The sequence below is a fragment of the Prionailurus viverrinus genome, chromosome B3 (assembly GCF_022837055.1).
Source record: "Prionailurus viverrinus isolate Anna chromosome B3, UM_Priviv_1.0, whole genome shotgun sequence".
Classification (NCBI taxonomy): domain Eukaryota; kingdom Metazoa; phylum Chordata; class Mammalia; order Carnivora; family Felidae; genus Prionailurus; species Prionailurus viverrinus.
Window position 1 is genome coordinate 39,740,989 of NC_062566.1, and position 17,143 is coordinate 39,758,131.

At 35.4% G+C, this 17,143-nt stretch overlaps 1 protein-coding gene across 8 annotated transcripts in view; it reads left to right on the top strand.

Moving 5' to 3' along the window:
- ICE2 (interactor of little elongation complex ELL subunit 2) overlaps positions 1-17,143 on the top strand; it is a 64,073-nt gene that overhangs the window by 20,249 nt on the left and 26,681 nt on the right. For all 8 annotated transcript variants that reach the window (XM_047863941.1, XM_047863943.1, XM_047863940.1 and 5 more), the window contains 6 exons: positions 1,352-1,489; positions 2,076-2,192; positions 2,367-2,526; positions 3,389-3,570; positions 11,919-12,912; positions 13,923-14,098. In XM_047863941.1, coding sequence (XP_047719897.1) covers positions 1,352-1,489; positions 2,076-2,192; positions 2,367-2,526; positions 3,389-3,570; positions 11,919-12,912; positions 13,923-14,098 — 1,767 coding nt within the window. The remainder of the gene's footprint in view (positions 1-1,351; positions 1,490-2,075; positions 2,193-2,366; positions 2,527-3,388; positions 3,571-11,918; positions 12,913-13,922; positions 14,099-17,143) is intronic.

Sequence of the window (17,143 nt, forward strand, 5' to 3'; positions counted from 1 at the left end):
TTTTAAAAAAATACTTATTTTTGAGAGAAAGTGAGCGCACGTATAAGAGCAGGGGAGGAGCAGAGAGAGAGGGGGACAGAGGATCTAAAGCAGGCTCTGTGCTGATAGTAGACAGCCCAATGTAGGGCTCGAGCTCACAAACCATGAGATCATGATCTGAGCTGCAGTTGGACCCTTAATCAATTTAGACACCCAGGCACCCCTATGTGCATACGTTTTTTAATTATAACCCCACTCCCACCCGAAAGTGCTGTGCATGTTTGAGTTATTTACATGTTATCACAATTGTCATACATGCTGCTTGAGTAAAGCTGTGAATTTTATTTCCTTGTTGATCATATTTCCTGGTAAGTTATTAGTATTTTGAAAAGTTTGGAGAGAAGAAAATACTAAATACTCCATCATTTATAACTTTTGTTATTTACTTAGTTCTTAAAGTTCTTTTATTTATTTTGAGAGAGAGAGTGGTAGGGAGGGGCAGAGAGAAGGAGAGACAGAATCCTTCGCAAGTTCTGTCCTCTCAGTGCAGAGCCTGATGCAGGGCTCAAACCCATGAACTGAGATCATGACCTGAGCCTGAGATCAAGAGTCAAATGCTTAACTGAGTGAGCCACCCAGAAACCCCTGTTATTTATTTGTTTAGATTGTAGATTATAGTGGTCTGTGAGATAACTACTTTGTTAATTTATTGTGCTTGGGAATCATTAGTGTATTAAACTTATTTCTTTCTTTTTTTTTTTTTTTTATAAATTTTTTTTTTCAACGTTTTTTATTTATTTTTGGGACAGAGAGAGACAGAGCATGAACGGGGGAGGGGCAGAGAGAGAGGGAGACACAGAATCGGAAACAGGCTCCAGGCTCCAAGCCATCAGCCCAGAGCCTGACGCGGGGCTCAAACTCCCGGACCGCGAGATCGTGACCTGGCTGAAGTCGGACGCTCAACCGACTGCACCACCCAGGCGCCCCTAAACTTATTTATTTCTAATTAGTCATATAACTGCTTTTATTGAAGGAAAGTGTGTTGAAATTTTCATGTGACTTTATTTCCTTGACAGTTTCTTAAATAGCACAGAAAATATGATGCATCTTTTCTATTTTTAAATTTTAATACAGTTGCTAATTTTAATATTTTTAAATATCAACTTTTAAGAAATTAGGTTAAAAAGAATTATGAAAAATAAGACATTAACTAAAGGAATATACATTATGCTTTGATTATTGGAAGTTTGATTAATGAGATGAATTTAATATTTCAGTGAACAATTATATAGTCCCATGTAACTAAGCTATTTTTGTTTTATTATTGCAGATGTATGATACAAATGATTGTCTCTTAATTTCTATTCCCTAGAAAATTTTAAAAGCTTGCATTGAACAAGTGAAAAAGTATCCAGAGTTCTATACTCTCCATGAAGTCACCAGCTTAATGGGATTCTTCCCATTCAGAATAGAGATGGGATTAAAGTTAGAAAAAACTCTTCTCGCATTGGTAAGGTTTACCAATGAAAATATAAACTTATTTTTGTCTGAAACATCATCTGTATTTCACAGACAATATTTATGTTTAAATTTTGAACAATAATGAGATAGAACTTTTAAAATATGCAATACAAATGGGTCTTCTTTTTTTGTGGATAACAGTCCTTGATATTTTTTAAAATGTCACTACTAACTTTATTTCTTGATTTTCTTTTCATTCCCACCTTTTGTAATGTTCCTAAATGCAAAGAAGGTAACCTTTTTTCTTTTAAAGGTTTTTATTCACAATCATTGGAAGTAAGTATGGGTAAAGAGGATATTTTAGAGTTTCTGTTCTATTTGTACCTCATTAAATGAGAGGTTAGAATTTAAAGTAAGGACGATTACATGGTACCCTGGTCTTGGACCTTCTTTGAAAAGAAAAACCCATGTATGCAGGTTTTCCAGCAAAATCATGGAAGTCTTAACTTTGAGAAGGTCCTAAAGTAGAGTGAAGAATTTTAAGTTGAGGGTTTCATATGCTGAAAAGAATACTTGTCTTATGGGAAAAATATGTAAGATATTTGGAATAAGACATTCCCTTTTTTCTTACTTAGGGCAGTGTAAAATACGTGAAAACGGTATTTCCCTCAATGCCTGCAAAGTTACAGCTCTCAAAAGATAACATATCTACCACTGAAACACCAGAAAAAACAGCTGCAGCTATGCATTACGTAAGTAGACAAGTGTTTTTGAATTTTCCTAAGTAATCTTCTGTATCTCATAAAGTACATAACCATCTTACTGTTCTAAAGTCCCCTAGTGGAATGTCTCCCTTCTTTTTGGTACTTCCTCGAAGAAATTTCCAATAAATATAATCAAGTAACAAGTTGTATTTTGTTTTTCAGGATATTAGTAAAGATCCAAATGCAGAGAAGCTTGTTTCAAGATATCACCCTCAGATAGCTCTAACTAGTCAATCATTATTTACCTTATTAAATAATCATGGACCAAACTACAGGGAACAGTGGGAAATTCCAGTGTGTATTCAAGTAATACCTGTTGCAGGTTTGTGATTTGCTGTATCAAGTAACGCTCTCAAAAGCGGAGTGGACCAGTTCTATTTCAACTATCTAAACATAGATGATCATTTGTCAAATTAAAAAATCTTAAGTTTTGATTTAAGGAGAATGTGAATTTTACATGTATACTTAGTAGAACTTTTAAATAGTGCTACTCTAGAATTGATACTCATGCATGAGTTCTTAGGTCTACAGAACCCGTACTCATTTTGTGGGGTGAAAGAGAAAAATAATTACGGTTTAGAGTAGCCAAAAATACTTGCAATAATGAGTTTCTTCTTTCACTGAAATGAAAGGAATGCAGAACTTTATTAGATAGCCTCAGATGGGTCAGTTTCCAGGACTTACTTACGTGTCTGGTACTGGAATTCAGAATGAAAATAGGTCTGTACTTATAAGCATAGGATAGTCTTTCTTTGGACAGTCAATATCTTCTAGAATTAATATTATTTTGTGTAACAATTGTAGTAAATACAGAACTATGTCTAATGAACAAAACTACAGTTTAGAGCTAAATGTAATATCTGTGGTAAAAACTTTGTCACTTTTTGGAATTAGAGTCTTGTAAGAACTGAGTAATAATGACAGCAAAAGTATAACAATAAAAAGCAGAAAAGCTTTTTAAAAATTTGTTAGAGAACATTTTTCTAGCCAAATTCTCTCAGCCTTATATCTCTAAAGATCACAAGCTCAAGAGTGGCAAATACATGAGACATGTGCTACCACTTTCCTATCCTGTATTGCTTTGTTTGGTGATCTTTCTGCCCTGTATCTTGTTTGTTTGTTTCTTTCTTTTAAATATAACTACTAGAAACTAATCACCCTCTTTCTTCTGTTTCTGTTTTAAGGTTCAAAACCTGTTAAAGTAATTTATATTAATTCACCACTTCCTCAAAAGAAAATGACAATGAGAGAGAGAAATCAAATCTACCATGAAGTTCCATTAAAATTCATGATGTCCAAAAACACATCTGTTCCAGTTTCTGCAGTATTTATGGACAAACCAGAAGATTATATGTCTGAAATGGAAGTATGTAATGCTTGCTTCGTTTTTTTTTTTTTTTTTTCCAAGAAATGTTTATCCTTTTGAAGCATAAAGTTTTACTGCAGGTCTTTAAATCTAATAGTTAAAGTACAGGCACTATATTGAAACTTAAAATTGAACCCCAAGTCAAGCTAGACTTTGAGCAACTAATTTAACCTCCCTCAGCCTCAGTTTTCTCCTTTTGTAAAGGAGAGATGATAATACCTTCTTCACAAGATTGTTGCAAGGATTAAGTTTGATATTACATGTAAAATGCTGAGCACAGTCTTTAGTGTATATGTACTAAAAACTTAGTGGTGGTGGTAATCATGATAGTGGTTTTATTTAATTGACTTCATTCATATTCAGGAGTTCTTAAGTATGAAAAGGAATAGATGAGTTTGATTGGTGCAGAAAAGTATTTGGCCAGATTGTTAATTCTTTTCAGTACACTCATGAGCAGTGTGACCTTAGGCAAGCTTTCTAATTTCTCTCTGTATATGGTTTGCTCATCTTCAAAATGGGTTTCATGATAGTACCTAACTCATATGATTATTTTGGATTAAATGAGTTAATACACATAAAACATTTAGGACAATGCTTGCCTCTCCATAAGTAGTACTTTTATTATTTTGTGTCTTTAAAAATATTTTCCATGATTCTTAAAGTAAGACATTCTGTTTAGACAAAACTTTATCCATTCATTTTACAAATATTTATTAAGCAGATACTGTTCTCTGCACTGAGCATACAGCAGTGAATAAAAATAAAGTCTCTTTTTCTCTCACAGCTTACGTTAGTGATGGAGGATGCAGATAAAAGCATAGCAAACAATCAGGTTGTGATAAATCCTATGCAGAAAAATAGAGTAGGTTAAGGGGAAAGAGATGGGAATGTGTCTATTTTAAATTGATGATCAGGACTTTTCCAATGACAAGAAATATGAACAGAGACCCGAATAAAGTGAGAGAGCAAACAAAATTGGAAAATAAAATTGAAAAATGTTTTTTATTTTATTTATACCTAAGAGCTCATACTATCTTGAGGATATTGGCCTTCTCTCTTTCATATTTGTTTATATGTTTTTCTCCGACATTTGCCTTTAATATATTTATGGTGTAATATCATAAAGCACTTCCAACATTTCTTAAGTTTTCTTTTTATACATTTTTTAAATACTTTCTTACTGTTTATTTTTGAAAGGGAGAGAGACAGAACATGAGCGGGGAAGGGGCAGAAAGAGAGAGGGAGACACAGAATCCAAAGTGGGCTCCAGGCTCTGAGCTGACAGCACAGAGCCCAGCACGGGGCTCAAATTCATGAGCAGTGAGATCATGACCTAAGCCGAAGTCAGAGGCTTAACGGATTGAGCCACCCAGGTGTCCCTCTTTTTACACATTTTTAAATCTACCTTATACTTGGTGTGAGGTGAGTTTCAGGAAGTAACAAGTGCTGTGAAGAAACATGAAGTAGGTTAAGAGGAAAAAAAAGTAACAATAATTTCTTTCTGTGATAACAAACCAAGTATTTTGGACCTTTATCATTATTTTTTTTTTTATTATTTTTTTTTTTTTTAATTTTTTTTTTCAACATTTATTTATTTTTGGGACAGAGAGAGACAGAGCATGAACGGGGGAGGGGCAGAGAGAGAGGGAGACACAGAATCGGAAGCAGGCTCCAGGCTCTGAGCCATCAGCCCAGAGCCTGACGCGGGGCTTGAACTCACGGACCGCGAGATCGTGACCTGGCTGAAGTCGGACGCTTAACCGACTGCGCCACCCAGGCGCCCCGACCTTTATCATTATTGATAACAACGAAAACCGCTGGACACAATATAAAGTTTTCTTTCTTAGCATCATCAAAGAGCTAACAAGACAGTGAGGAATTACAGGGCTGAGATACTAGAGAAGACCAACATCCAGAGAGCTAAGTCTGTCACTCAGAGAGTCATTTTTGCCCTGAATGTTATCTGCCAGTTTTGAAGAGGCAGCAAAAAATGAACTTTGTTTTTGTCAGGATCACAGGACTAGGGTGAAAAAGTCAGAGTTTAGTTTTCTACCAAGGGCTTGAACCCTACAGGGCTGCACCCCAGGAGCAAGAGTGAACTAGAAATAAATTCACCTTCTCAGAGATTGTAGCCCGAGTTTTCAGGCCTTCAACTTGGATTCAAATGCTTTTGGATTGCTAGTGTCTCTAGACACCTAGTAAGAGCAAATGAAAATAATTCTTAAAGAAACATAATGTCATTTTGGGCCTCAAATTATTTCTACCACTAACTTTTTAAATAAAGCATCAAGAAAACATTTAAAGATAACTGAACCCACAAGGAGAATAGGTACTATGAGCAAGAACCATCAGAAACAATGACCATAGAAATAAACTGAAAAATAGATCCTACAGTTATCAGTCACAGATTATTAGCCAACTCTGTTTAACATACAGCATTCAAAGAAATTAAAGCCATGCTTGAAAATTTTGATGAGGAACTAGAAACTTTTGAAAGACTAGATTTGAAAAAGAACTAAAGAAAAAATTTTAAACTGAAAAATATAGTAAGTGCAGTTAAGAATTTTCTAAGTGGGGTTATTAGCACATTAGATGAAGCCGAAAGGAGAATTGATAAACTGGAAGATGAGTCTGAAAAGACTATCCATAATAAAGCACGGACAACAGAAAGAAAATAGGGAGAATAGAGCAAGAAATATAGAGGACATAGTGAGACCATTTAACACATGTAGTTCTACCCAGAAAGATATTGTAACAGAGATAATTGGACCAAAGCAATAGTGGGAAACAAAAAACCTCTTAAAAGCCACCAGAAAAACAAAAGGCACATTACTTGTACAGGACTGAGAGTTAGACTGGCAAGTAATTTGCAGTAACAACAAGGGAAACCAGAAGACACTGGGAACAATATATTGTGCTAAAATAACCCCTACACTAAAATTACCTAACCCATGAAAATATCCGTAAATAAAAAAATCAAAGATATTTTCAGATAAAAATTGACTTTGCTACCAGCAGATCACCTCTGTTGGATGTTCTTCAGGCACAAGGAAAATAATCCCAGACAGAAGGAGCATGGTAAAAGATGCAGGAGGGAATGAAGAAAAACAAAAGTGAAAATAATGTGGATAGGCTCTAATCTGTAGGTGAGTACAGGGACACTCAGGAAATTAAGAGAGTTGTGAGATGACCTGGGCCCTAAATACTCTAGAAACTAACCAACTAAAGTTCTTTCCCAGACAAAAGCCTTCATTCAGGCTAGTAGTACAGTCCATATTGAGCATAACAAGGACATTAAAGGTAAGGAAAAGAAGTTTTTCTATAGCTGAGGACGAAGGGAATAGAGAAAGCAGATTTCAGAATGTACTTAAGATTTTACACACACATACACACACACACACACACACTTATATACATACATACATACATTCATTCGTACATACTTTGTAGAGGAGTGGAACATGAGCTTAGAGCCATGAAGCTCAAAAAGCTGACTTGGCCTGCCCTCACACGGAATTGTCCAGGAACAGGAGAATCCATCCAATTTAAAGAGGAACAACAGAAGATTGTTGATGGAAGCTCTTACAAAGGTATTCCAAGAAAAAAAGATAACTGCTATAACATTTCTATAATCATCTGAAGAAAGATGTACCCACAAATCATGAAATGGTTTCATCCTTTACTATAAAAATCTCAATTCCAAAAATGTAGCTCAGAAGTACATGAGGAGGGGCGCCTGGCTGGCTCAGTCAGTAGTGCATATGTCTCTTGATCTTGGGGTTATAAGTTTGAACCCCACTTTGGGTGTAGAGATTACTTAAACATAAAATCTTAAAAAGAAAAAAAGTACACTAGGAAAAGAGCAAAATGTATATGCAAAGTATTCATTCCAGCACTATTTGTAGTAGCAAAAGATTGGAAACCATCCACATGTCCCTTAAAAGGGTTTTGATTAAATAAACTGTATGTCTTCGACAGCATACTGTGCAGCTATTGAAAGGAATGAAAAAACTATAGACAGGAATCTACAGAGTGATACCCAAGATATATTGTTAAGTGAAAAACGCAAAGAAGACGACATTTTGTGTAATGTACTACTATTTATTTATGAATGAGGAAATACAAATATATACACAAATTGACTTGCTTATATTAAAAAGAATAAAAATCCTGCATATAATAAACCTAAAACTGGGAGAAGTATGGAACAAAGTAGGGGAAGCAGGATATCAACTAGATTTCTCTAAATGTACTTTGTTTCACACTTCTGACTTTTAAAAAAATTTTTTTTTCAACATTTTTTTATTTTTGGGACAGAGAGAGACAGAGCAATAACGGGGGAGGGGCAGAGAGAGAGGGAGACACAGAATTGGAAACAGGCTCCAGGCTCTGAGCCATCAGCCCAGAGTCTGACGCGGGGCTCGAACTCACGGACCGCGAGATCGTGACCTGGCTGAAGTCGGACGCTTAACTGACTGCGCCACCCAGGCGCCCCTCACACTTCTGACTTTTGAATCACTTTTATGTGTCTATAAAACGAATTTTTAGGATGTTATAAAAGCCAACCTAAGCTGAAATGAAACAAATTAATCCACAATATATCAAGTTAGTAGTTTAACCACTCAGTGAATTATTTTAAATGATTTGAAACTCATTAATTTGACCATACATCCCAAAAGATTTATATCCTAAGTTCAAAAAGAGCTGCCAAAAAATCTTAAACTGCATTTAGTAACAATATTGTTAGTAATGATACTACTGTTGTGATTTTGAGCATATTAGATAATTTCCATTGTTCCTTTATATTAGGAACCAAGAATTTTGGAGATACGAGAGATAGTAAATGCCAATCAAAGAAGTTAAGTAAAAGCCCTGTAATAATATTGGAATAGTATCAAAAACATGCCAGAGCCACTGAAAGGTTTTCTGTTGACCAGAGATGTGTCAGTTTGACATGACAAAGGATGGCTGCAATGGAATAAAACATAGAAAATATGTTAAGGGGCGCCTGGGTGGCTCAGTTGGTTAAGCGGCCGACTTCAGCCCAGGTCACGATCTTGTGGTCTGTGAGTTCGAGCCCCGCGTCGGGCTCTGGGCTGATGGCTCAGAGCCTGGATGCCTGCTTCCGATTCTGTGTCTCCCTCTCTCTCTGCCCCTCCCCCGTTCATGCTCTGTCTCTCTCTGTCTCAAAAATAAATAAAAGTTAAAAAAAAAAAAATTAAAAAAAAAAGAAAAAAAAAAGAAAATATGTTAAAACCCATGAATTCATAATGATAATTTTTTAAAAAGTACTAGTCACCTTTGGAGGGTGTTAGTGCATAAAGTCATGCTAAAAACTGGTTTAAAAAATACCAGATATTTGTCTTGCCTTTCCAGTGCAATCTATATTTAGGGTAATGATAGAATGTGATTGTCACCATTTTATAAAATAGTGAATGAATCTAAACAGTGATCATCAGGGCACCTGGGTAGCTCAGTCGGTTGGGCGTCCAACTGGATTTTGGTTTAGGTCACGATCTCACAGTTAGTGGGTTCGAGCCTTGTGCCAGGCTCTGTGCTGACAGCACGAAGCCTGCTTGGCATTCTCTCTCTCCCCCCCCCCCCCCTTCTCTCTCTCTCTCTCTCTCTCTCTCTCTCTCACACACACACACACACACACACACACACACACACACTAAATAAACTTGTGAACAGTGATCATCACTGATGGCTGCTAAAATTTATCAGTGAGGTGTTTCATAGTGGGTAGATTAAGTTGAGGACCCTTGATGACTCGATAGATCAATTATAGTATCACAAAAAGAAAGACAACCAGAGACATTATTAGCCTCCTGATTGAAGTAGAAAGTACACAATACTACCATATTCAGGTTAAAAACAACAACAAAAAACTGCCCGAGGGGCACCTAGGGACTCATTCGGTTAATCATCCTATTCTTGATTTCAGTTCAGGTCATGATCTCACATTTGGTGAGTTTGAGCCCCATGTGAGGCTCTCTGCTAACTGCTTGCAGAATCTGCTTGAGCCTCTCTTTTTCTCTCTCTCTGCCCCTCCCCCGCTTGTGCCTGCTTGTGGGCACGCAAGTTCTCTCTCAAAAACAAATAAACATTTTTTTTAAATTAAAAAAAAAAAATGTACCTGAATCTAATCAAGCTACTAGGTTGTTTTAATAGGAAATTTAAGGGATAGAAGAATGTGTTAAGTGATATCAGGGAGATGTAGAAGTTAAGACCCAGAATTAGAAATTTTTGTAGGGTAACTAATTTGTTTTTTTTCTACAAATATCTGGTGATGTGGGGGTTGGCAGAGTATGGGAGAGAGGCATTTGACAAATCAAAATTGACAGATATGTCAACCAAATACAGTGTAGGGATCTTGATCCTGATTCCAGTTAACAATTGTAAAAGACATTTATCAGGCTGGGTAATTTTAACACTGATTAGCTATTTTATGACATTAAGAAATTATTAATTTTTATTGATATAATTAATGATATGTTTTAGAGAAGAATCCTTTTACAGCTACATACTGAAGTATTTACAGATAAATGATATTTAAAATTTTATCTAAGTTCTATTAGAGATGAGACCACTGTTTGTCAGTTCATTGATTTTTTGTTTTATAGTTACTAAATTTCTTCACTTTATTATTATGATTATAATAGTATTATTTTTCTATGTCTTGAAAAGGCTGTGAATGATATTTCCGATTTTTAATGTCTAGCGTTCTATTTTTTGTTGCTTTTTAACTATTCTGCAATTATTTTAATTCTTTTATCCAATAATTGGGAATGTTTTTTAATGTCTAGGTGCTTGGGTTTATTGTTGTTTATTTACATTTTTCTTAATGATTTCCAATTTTATTTCCTTCTAAACAGAGAGTAAGATCTTAGCAGATTCTGCTTTGTGCTATATTGATGTTTTCTTTGTATGTTAATTTATAGTCCATCTTTGGAAATGCCCCTTGGATTCTTGGGAGGGAAAAGGTATATCTTTGCAGTCTGTGTATATGTTTTCAGTCATTCATACATCATTTAATATTATATGTACTTTCTATATCCCTGTTTTTACTTAGAAATAGTATATTATTGACCAAGTGCAATTGTATTTCTGTCAGATTGTCCTTTTATTTTTCAATTTTGACTCCATATTTTGAAGTTATTTGGCATGTGAAAAATCATTATTAATGGATTTCATCTTTTTTCAACATAGGATTCCTTTTTCTGTCTAATGTTTTTTGCACTGAATTCTGCTTTGTTGAACACTTAATATTGCTATCTCTTATCTCTGTTTCTTGATGTTTGTCCCATTGTTTTGTTTTTAATCTTTCTGTGTAAGAATGCCTCATGTAAACAGCATATGGTTTACTTTTTACTTTTTTACTAAATCTGGTGGCCTATTTTAATAAGAGCTACCGTTTACTGAGAAGCTCCTTACTATGTACCAGGGACTATGGTAAGAAACTTTTTATATACAAGTTCTCATTTAATCCTTAGAACAAATCCAAGAAGATGACCCTCTTATCACTATTTAGAGATGAAGAAATTGAGGTTCACAGAAGTTGAATAATTGACATAAGTTGTTCTTTCTTACTACATGATTACTGTCAGAATATTTCTCTCTCAGATCCTAACCTGTATGGCTAGTGGGTATGTATAGCTTGTAACCAAATTTTTATGGTATCTATCTAAAGTCCTTTGCCAGATTGAGAAGAGATCTATTGCTACTTGGGGAGAGGACAGTTTATTTTTGAATAAATTAGACCTGTTTATAGTTCTTCCGTTACCAAAACAATACATGAAAAACTATAACCTCAATGATTTGATGTCCCAGAATACAATAAAATCATTTCTTGTCCATATTAGAAGAGTTGTTTTCTCTGAGTAGGTGTAGAAAGTCACTGTTGATGTTAGGGATGCATTGGAGGCTGGTGACTCTTCCCCAGCTGCGGTAGAAAGCAGCTTCCTCATAGGGGCAAAGAGGCTTTCCTCCTGGTCACCTCATTACAGTGTATATATAGTGGGTATCAGTGAAAATCCTTTGCATTTCTGTTTGGCCCCACATTTGTTCTTTGTGGTTCTCTTTTCGATGAGTGGAAGTTCCTTTTGGGATGTGGGGGTTCACAAATTTGTCTTTGTTTCATCAACATTTCAGTAGGAAAGTAAGGTTGAATCAGTTAGTTGGTAGTAGTTTATCATCCTCTTAAGCAAGAACCTTTCAAAGCCATTAGACGTTTCTTTCTCCTTTTAAAGAGCATGAACTATCTATGTGATGTGTAGAGGCATTAAGAGATAGGTGAGGACTGTCCTGGAATATCTATTAATAGTTTACCAATATGTTTTCTTAAGATGTCTTATGAAGTTAATGAGTGCCGAAAAATTGAGACCCTTGAAAATTTGGACCTGGATTTTGATGGTGACGTCACAGAACTTGAAACTTTTGGAGTAAACACCACCAAACCATCAAAGTCACCAAGTCCAGCAAGCACTTACACAGTACCCAACACAACAGATACCCCCACAGCTCCCAGCACAGCAACCACATCTGTGGCACCAACTGCTCCAGACATTTCTGCTCATTCTAGAAGTTTATCTCAGATTCTGATGGAACAATTGCAAAAGGAGAAACAGCTCATGACTGGTATGGATGGTGGCCCTGAAGAGTGCAAAAATAAAGATGATCAGGGATATGTACCATGTGGTGAAAAGGCATCAAATCCTGAGAAGTCTTTGGTGCAAGATAGTGACTTGAAAATGTCTGATTCCTTACAGTTAGAAAGTTCTACAGAAATTGAAACCTCTAATAAAAATGATATAGCTACTGATACAGTATATGCCCCTGAAAAACTAAATATTCTAGAGAACACAGACAATTCAAAGGAAAACACTGTTACATCAGAAGCAGTGAGAAGTGAAGATGTAATTCTTTGCAATAGTGATACAGATGAAGACTGTTTAATCATTGACACAGAGTGTCAAAATAATAGTAATGGAAAGACAGCCGATGTGAATTCTAATTTAAATTCTAAACCAGCTAGCCCCAATTCTTCTTCCACACAGGCTTCTGTAGGAAACCAGACTAATGCTACTTGTAGTCCTGAAGAGTCATGTGTTTTAAAAAAACCTATCAAACGAGTATATAAAAAATTTGATCCAGTTGGAGAAATTTTAAAAATGCAGGATGAACTCCTAAAGCCAATTTCCAGAAAAATACCTGAATTGCCCTTAATGAATTTGGAAAATTCTAAACAAACTCCACCTTCTGAACAATCCTCTGCTCCTTCAGATGCCTCTAGTTGGCCAAAATCTGTTTGGCCTTCTGCGTTTCAGAAGCCAAAAGGACGTAAGTAAATATTTACAAAGACCTTTGTATTAACTGTTTTGCCTCTTCCTTATCCTTCAGTTTTTCTCCCGCATTCCCTCACTTTCTCTGTTATAACCTGTCTCATATAGAAATATATATATATATATATATATATTTTTTTTTTTTTTAGAGAGAGAGTGCAGGGGAGGGACAGAAGAAGGGAGAGAGAGAGAGAAAGAGAGGGAGGGAGGGAGGGAGGGAGGGAGAGAATATATTAAGCAGGCTCCACTTCAAGCACAGAAACTGACACATGCAGCTTGGTGTCACAACCATGAGTTCATGACCTGAGCCGAAATCAAGAGTCACATGCTCAACTGACTGAGGCACCCAGGCACCCCCTGTCTCATAATCTTTACATCATCATTGAGATTTCACTTTTCAGTGTACTGTTTATCCAACATGTACAGTGGCTACTGTAGCTGCAGGTGATATGGCTCACTGGAATGATGAAGGGGAAGTGATCAAAAATAATCATCAACGTTTATGAGTTCAAATTGACTAATTTGTGGTGTCAGACCGGAGTTTTATACTTTTTCACATTCTGAGATAGATATAAAGTTGCATCTCAGCTCTGCCTGAGAAGTCTTCCCAGAGTTGTTAAAAGGCCACATTTTTGGTCTTCTTTTTCCTCTGTTGTTTGGTGGGAGGAGGAGGAGGGTTGATGTAAAAAATTTTTTTCAGTTGAAAAGCAGGTTAGGGAAAATGACATCACTTTTTTAAAACTTTTTTTCTTCTTGCTTCATATGTTGTTTCACTAATTTAACGTTGGTGTTAATGAAGGTAGTAAAAGTTTTGACTTCAGCTCTTGGCTGCAGTTCCTGTAGAAGTAAACAGAAATGGTACTAGTGTGAATGTTCAACTCAGAGAAATAGAAAGTAAAGTTGATAGAAACCTAAAATTAGATAATGGAATTATTTTATTTTGAATTATGATGGATAAAGAGCTAATGTATTTTAAAATAAAAATGAGAAATATAATTATTTTTAAAGGATTGCCATATGAACTTCAGGACTATGTTGAAGATACAACAGAATATGTAGCTCCGCAGGAAGGAAATTTTGTTTACAAGTTATTTAGCCTGCAAGACCTGTTGTTACTTGTGCGATGCAGTGTCCAGAGGATAGAGACCAGACCACGTTCTAAAAAACGGAAGAAAATCAGAAGAGTAAGTTGTTACCTCGGGAGTTAGGATGTGGTAGTATAAGTAGATAATCAGCAAATATTTAACGTGCCATTGTTATGAAGTTTAATTTTAAATTGTTGGTCACTCTAGAATTTTTCCAGGTTCAGCTGAGGCTTTTTGTTTATTGTTTTTTTAGTAAAATACTGAAAGCACTTTTAATAAGGGAAAATGGAAAGTGTTAAATGTAAAATTCATGAATGCTCGTAACATTCTTGCATGGAATTTATAAACTTTATGAAAAATGGCACCATCATAGATTTGACCTAGGCTGGCACATATATTCCTGCTTTCTGTGAATTTGGAGTTCCATTATGACTTACTAGCCCCTTTCTCTCTTACTTTGGGGATCTTCTTGACTCATTTTAGAAGTACCACATCTTGACAGGTGCGCTTTCACACACATTTGAAGTCTTCCCAGAGTTGTTAAAAGGCCACATTTTTGGTCTTCTTTTTCCTCTGTTGTTTTTTTTTTTTTGGTGGGGGAGGAGGAGGAGGGTTGATGTAAAATTTTTTTTTCAGTTAAGTTCTTACTACAGTTTGAGTAATTGGTTCTTAGTAGTTTTCTGTATTTGATATTTGAAGTTGTCTTTGAGATTAGTTTGGTTTTTGTGTGATCACTGAATTCTGGTAAAGAGGAGCCTCTGTATTATAACTGATTATAGTGATGTCTTTCATTTTTACATAAGAGAATTTTTTCTGTTGTGTACATTTGTCATTTTGTGTGTGTGTGTATTTTTTTAATTTTGATGTCTCTGTCTCTTGCTTTCTAACCTACCTCCTAATAAGAATCCTTAGTGATCACTTTAAAATGTCATTATAGTTGCAGCTAGGAATCAGGTGATCAAAATTAGCGATGCTTTAGCATTGGCCCTTGTGGATGAAGTCCCTGATTACTACTTTGTCATATTAAGGAGTAACTGGGAAAAGGAAGGAAGGAGGAAGGGAGGGAGGGAGGGAGGGAGGTGGGGAGAAAGAGAGAGAAAGAAAAGAAAGGGAGGGAGGAAGTGCCAGCCTTTCCAAGCTGCTAATAGCAGTGTCTATCAAGAAAAAATTCTAAAAGGAACCCATCAGGATCTAGGATCTTTGTCCAGCAGAATCTAGTGGACTTGGAGGATCTTCTGCTTGATGATACTGTTATCCTTTGTTAAATAGAAGGAAGATTGTGAATAAAGTTTTTAATTCTTTTCATAATTTGGTTTTTATCAGTGGTTAAGACTTGAAATTTTAGAAACCAAATGGTTTCGAATTAAATGTATGTAGTAGGGTTTTTTATAAGAGAAAGTCAAGGAATGACAGAATACTAAAAATTTTATTTTAGTCTGCTCCTAAATAAAGGCTAATATTCTCTAAATTAAAAGATTTTACCTTATTTGCTAATTTTTTCTCTTCTCGTGTATACTTAACTGTGATCAATTTAATGGCCATAGCATGAATGTCTTAAATATGTGTCAGTGCTATGGACTGTGTTTTCAGTGTTTTATTTCTGTAATTTTTACTATCTCTCTGATTTATTTGGGAGCTAACCTCATTTCTTTCACTTTCTACCCTGTGAACCCTTAGCACTTTGTATTGATCTCCCAGCTGCCAGCAGTTAGTAACTATTGGTGGCCAGTATCTCTTAAGAAAGAATAGCTTTAGGGATATATTGGGTACCAAGTTAATTCTTGAATCAGACAACCTATTAAGGACGTTGTCATTCACTTGACTAAAATGCAATTTGTAAATATTGAGACACAACTTTGTAGTTAAGAATTCACTCTTCATCAAAATACATCAAAATAGTCAAGCCCCAAAGAATATCTATAGCCTTAGATATAGAATATAAATAGCCTTATATTTTTGATTATGTCAAAACCAGAGTAAAATTGTAAAATTTTCAGTGAATTCTTATCATATTGTACCTTTTATTATCTGTAATAGTTTAGTACACATGGTTAAAATCCCTTAGTAGAATGCATTTCCCTTGGAACCATGTCTGACTTACTTGTTTCTCCCAAATGTTTTATATCCTAGAAACACAATAAACAGGTATTCTATAAACAAGAAGAATTGAGGGATGAGAGAGAAGAGGGTGTTATTAAGGAAGAAATTATTTCAGGGAAATTTAAGCACTAGTTTGAAAAGTTTTAAAGTAGCCCTATTTAAACTCTAGGTAAGAAAGCATTCTCATTAATATATACTACTTAAAAACCAACTTGTTTAGATAAAGCTTTAAAATACCTAAAAGTCTCTTCAACCTCTGATACTAGCTATTAAGTATCTATTTAGGAATTTATGTAAAAGTTTAGAAAGGTTTATATGAGTAACTGGAAGACAGAACCAATAAAAGCTTTCATTTGGGGAAAATAGGAGTTACTATTCAAGGTAGAAAGGAAGAGTAAATATAATTTTTTCTTAATTTACCTATTTATTTTGAGAAAGAGAGTGAGAGAGCACACATGTGCATGAGTAGGGGAGGGGCAGAGAGAGGGAGAGAGAGAATCCCAAGCAGGCTCCACGCCACCAGCACAGAGCCCATTGCAGGGATCAAACACACAAACTGAGATCATGGCCCGAGCCAAAATCAAGAGTCAGACAGTCTACGACTGAGCTACCTGGGAGCTCCAGTAAATTTAATTTTTATAGTTTGAAAACTTTGTATTTAAAATTTCACTTTAATTTTGGAATAATACCATAAAATATCCAGACTTTTCTTTCCCTTGGCTTCCTGGAGATGGCAGTAGAATACACACAGAAATTAAAACCAGATTCAGGACTGAGTTTTATAGAAACGGCAGTATTATCAAGGAAAATTTACTCACGATCCAAAAAGAGATCTTCTCTATCAGTTATTCAACTCTGCTGTAAACTGACTCTGTCCCTGAGCAAATTTCTCAACCATTTTAACCTCTCCTTGCTTATCTCTAGCTTATCGTTGCAACTGTAAGCAACTGTCAATGTGGACTACCAATTGCCAAAGAATTATTATATAATAAAACGCTTTTAGCAGTAAAATTATCTTTATCACAGTGTAATTTGTTTTTAAAT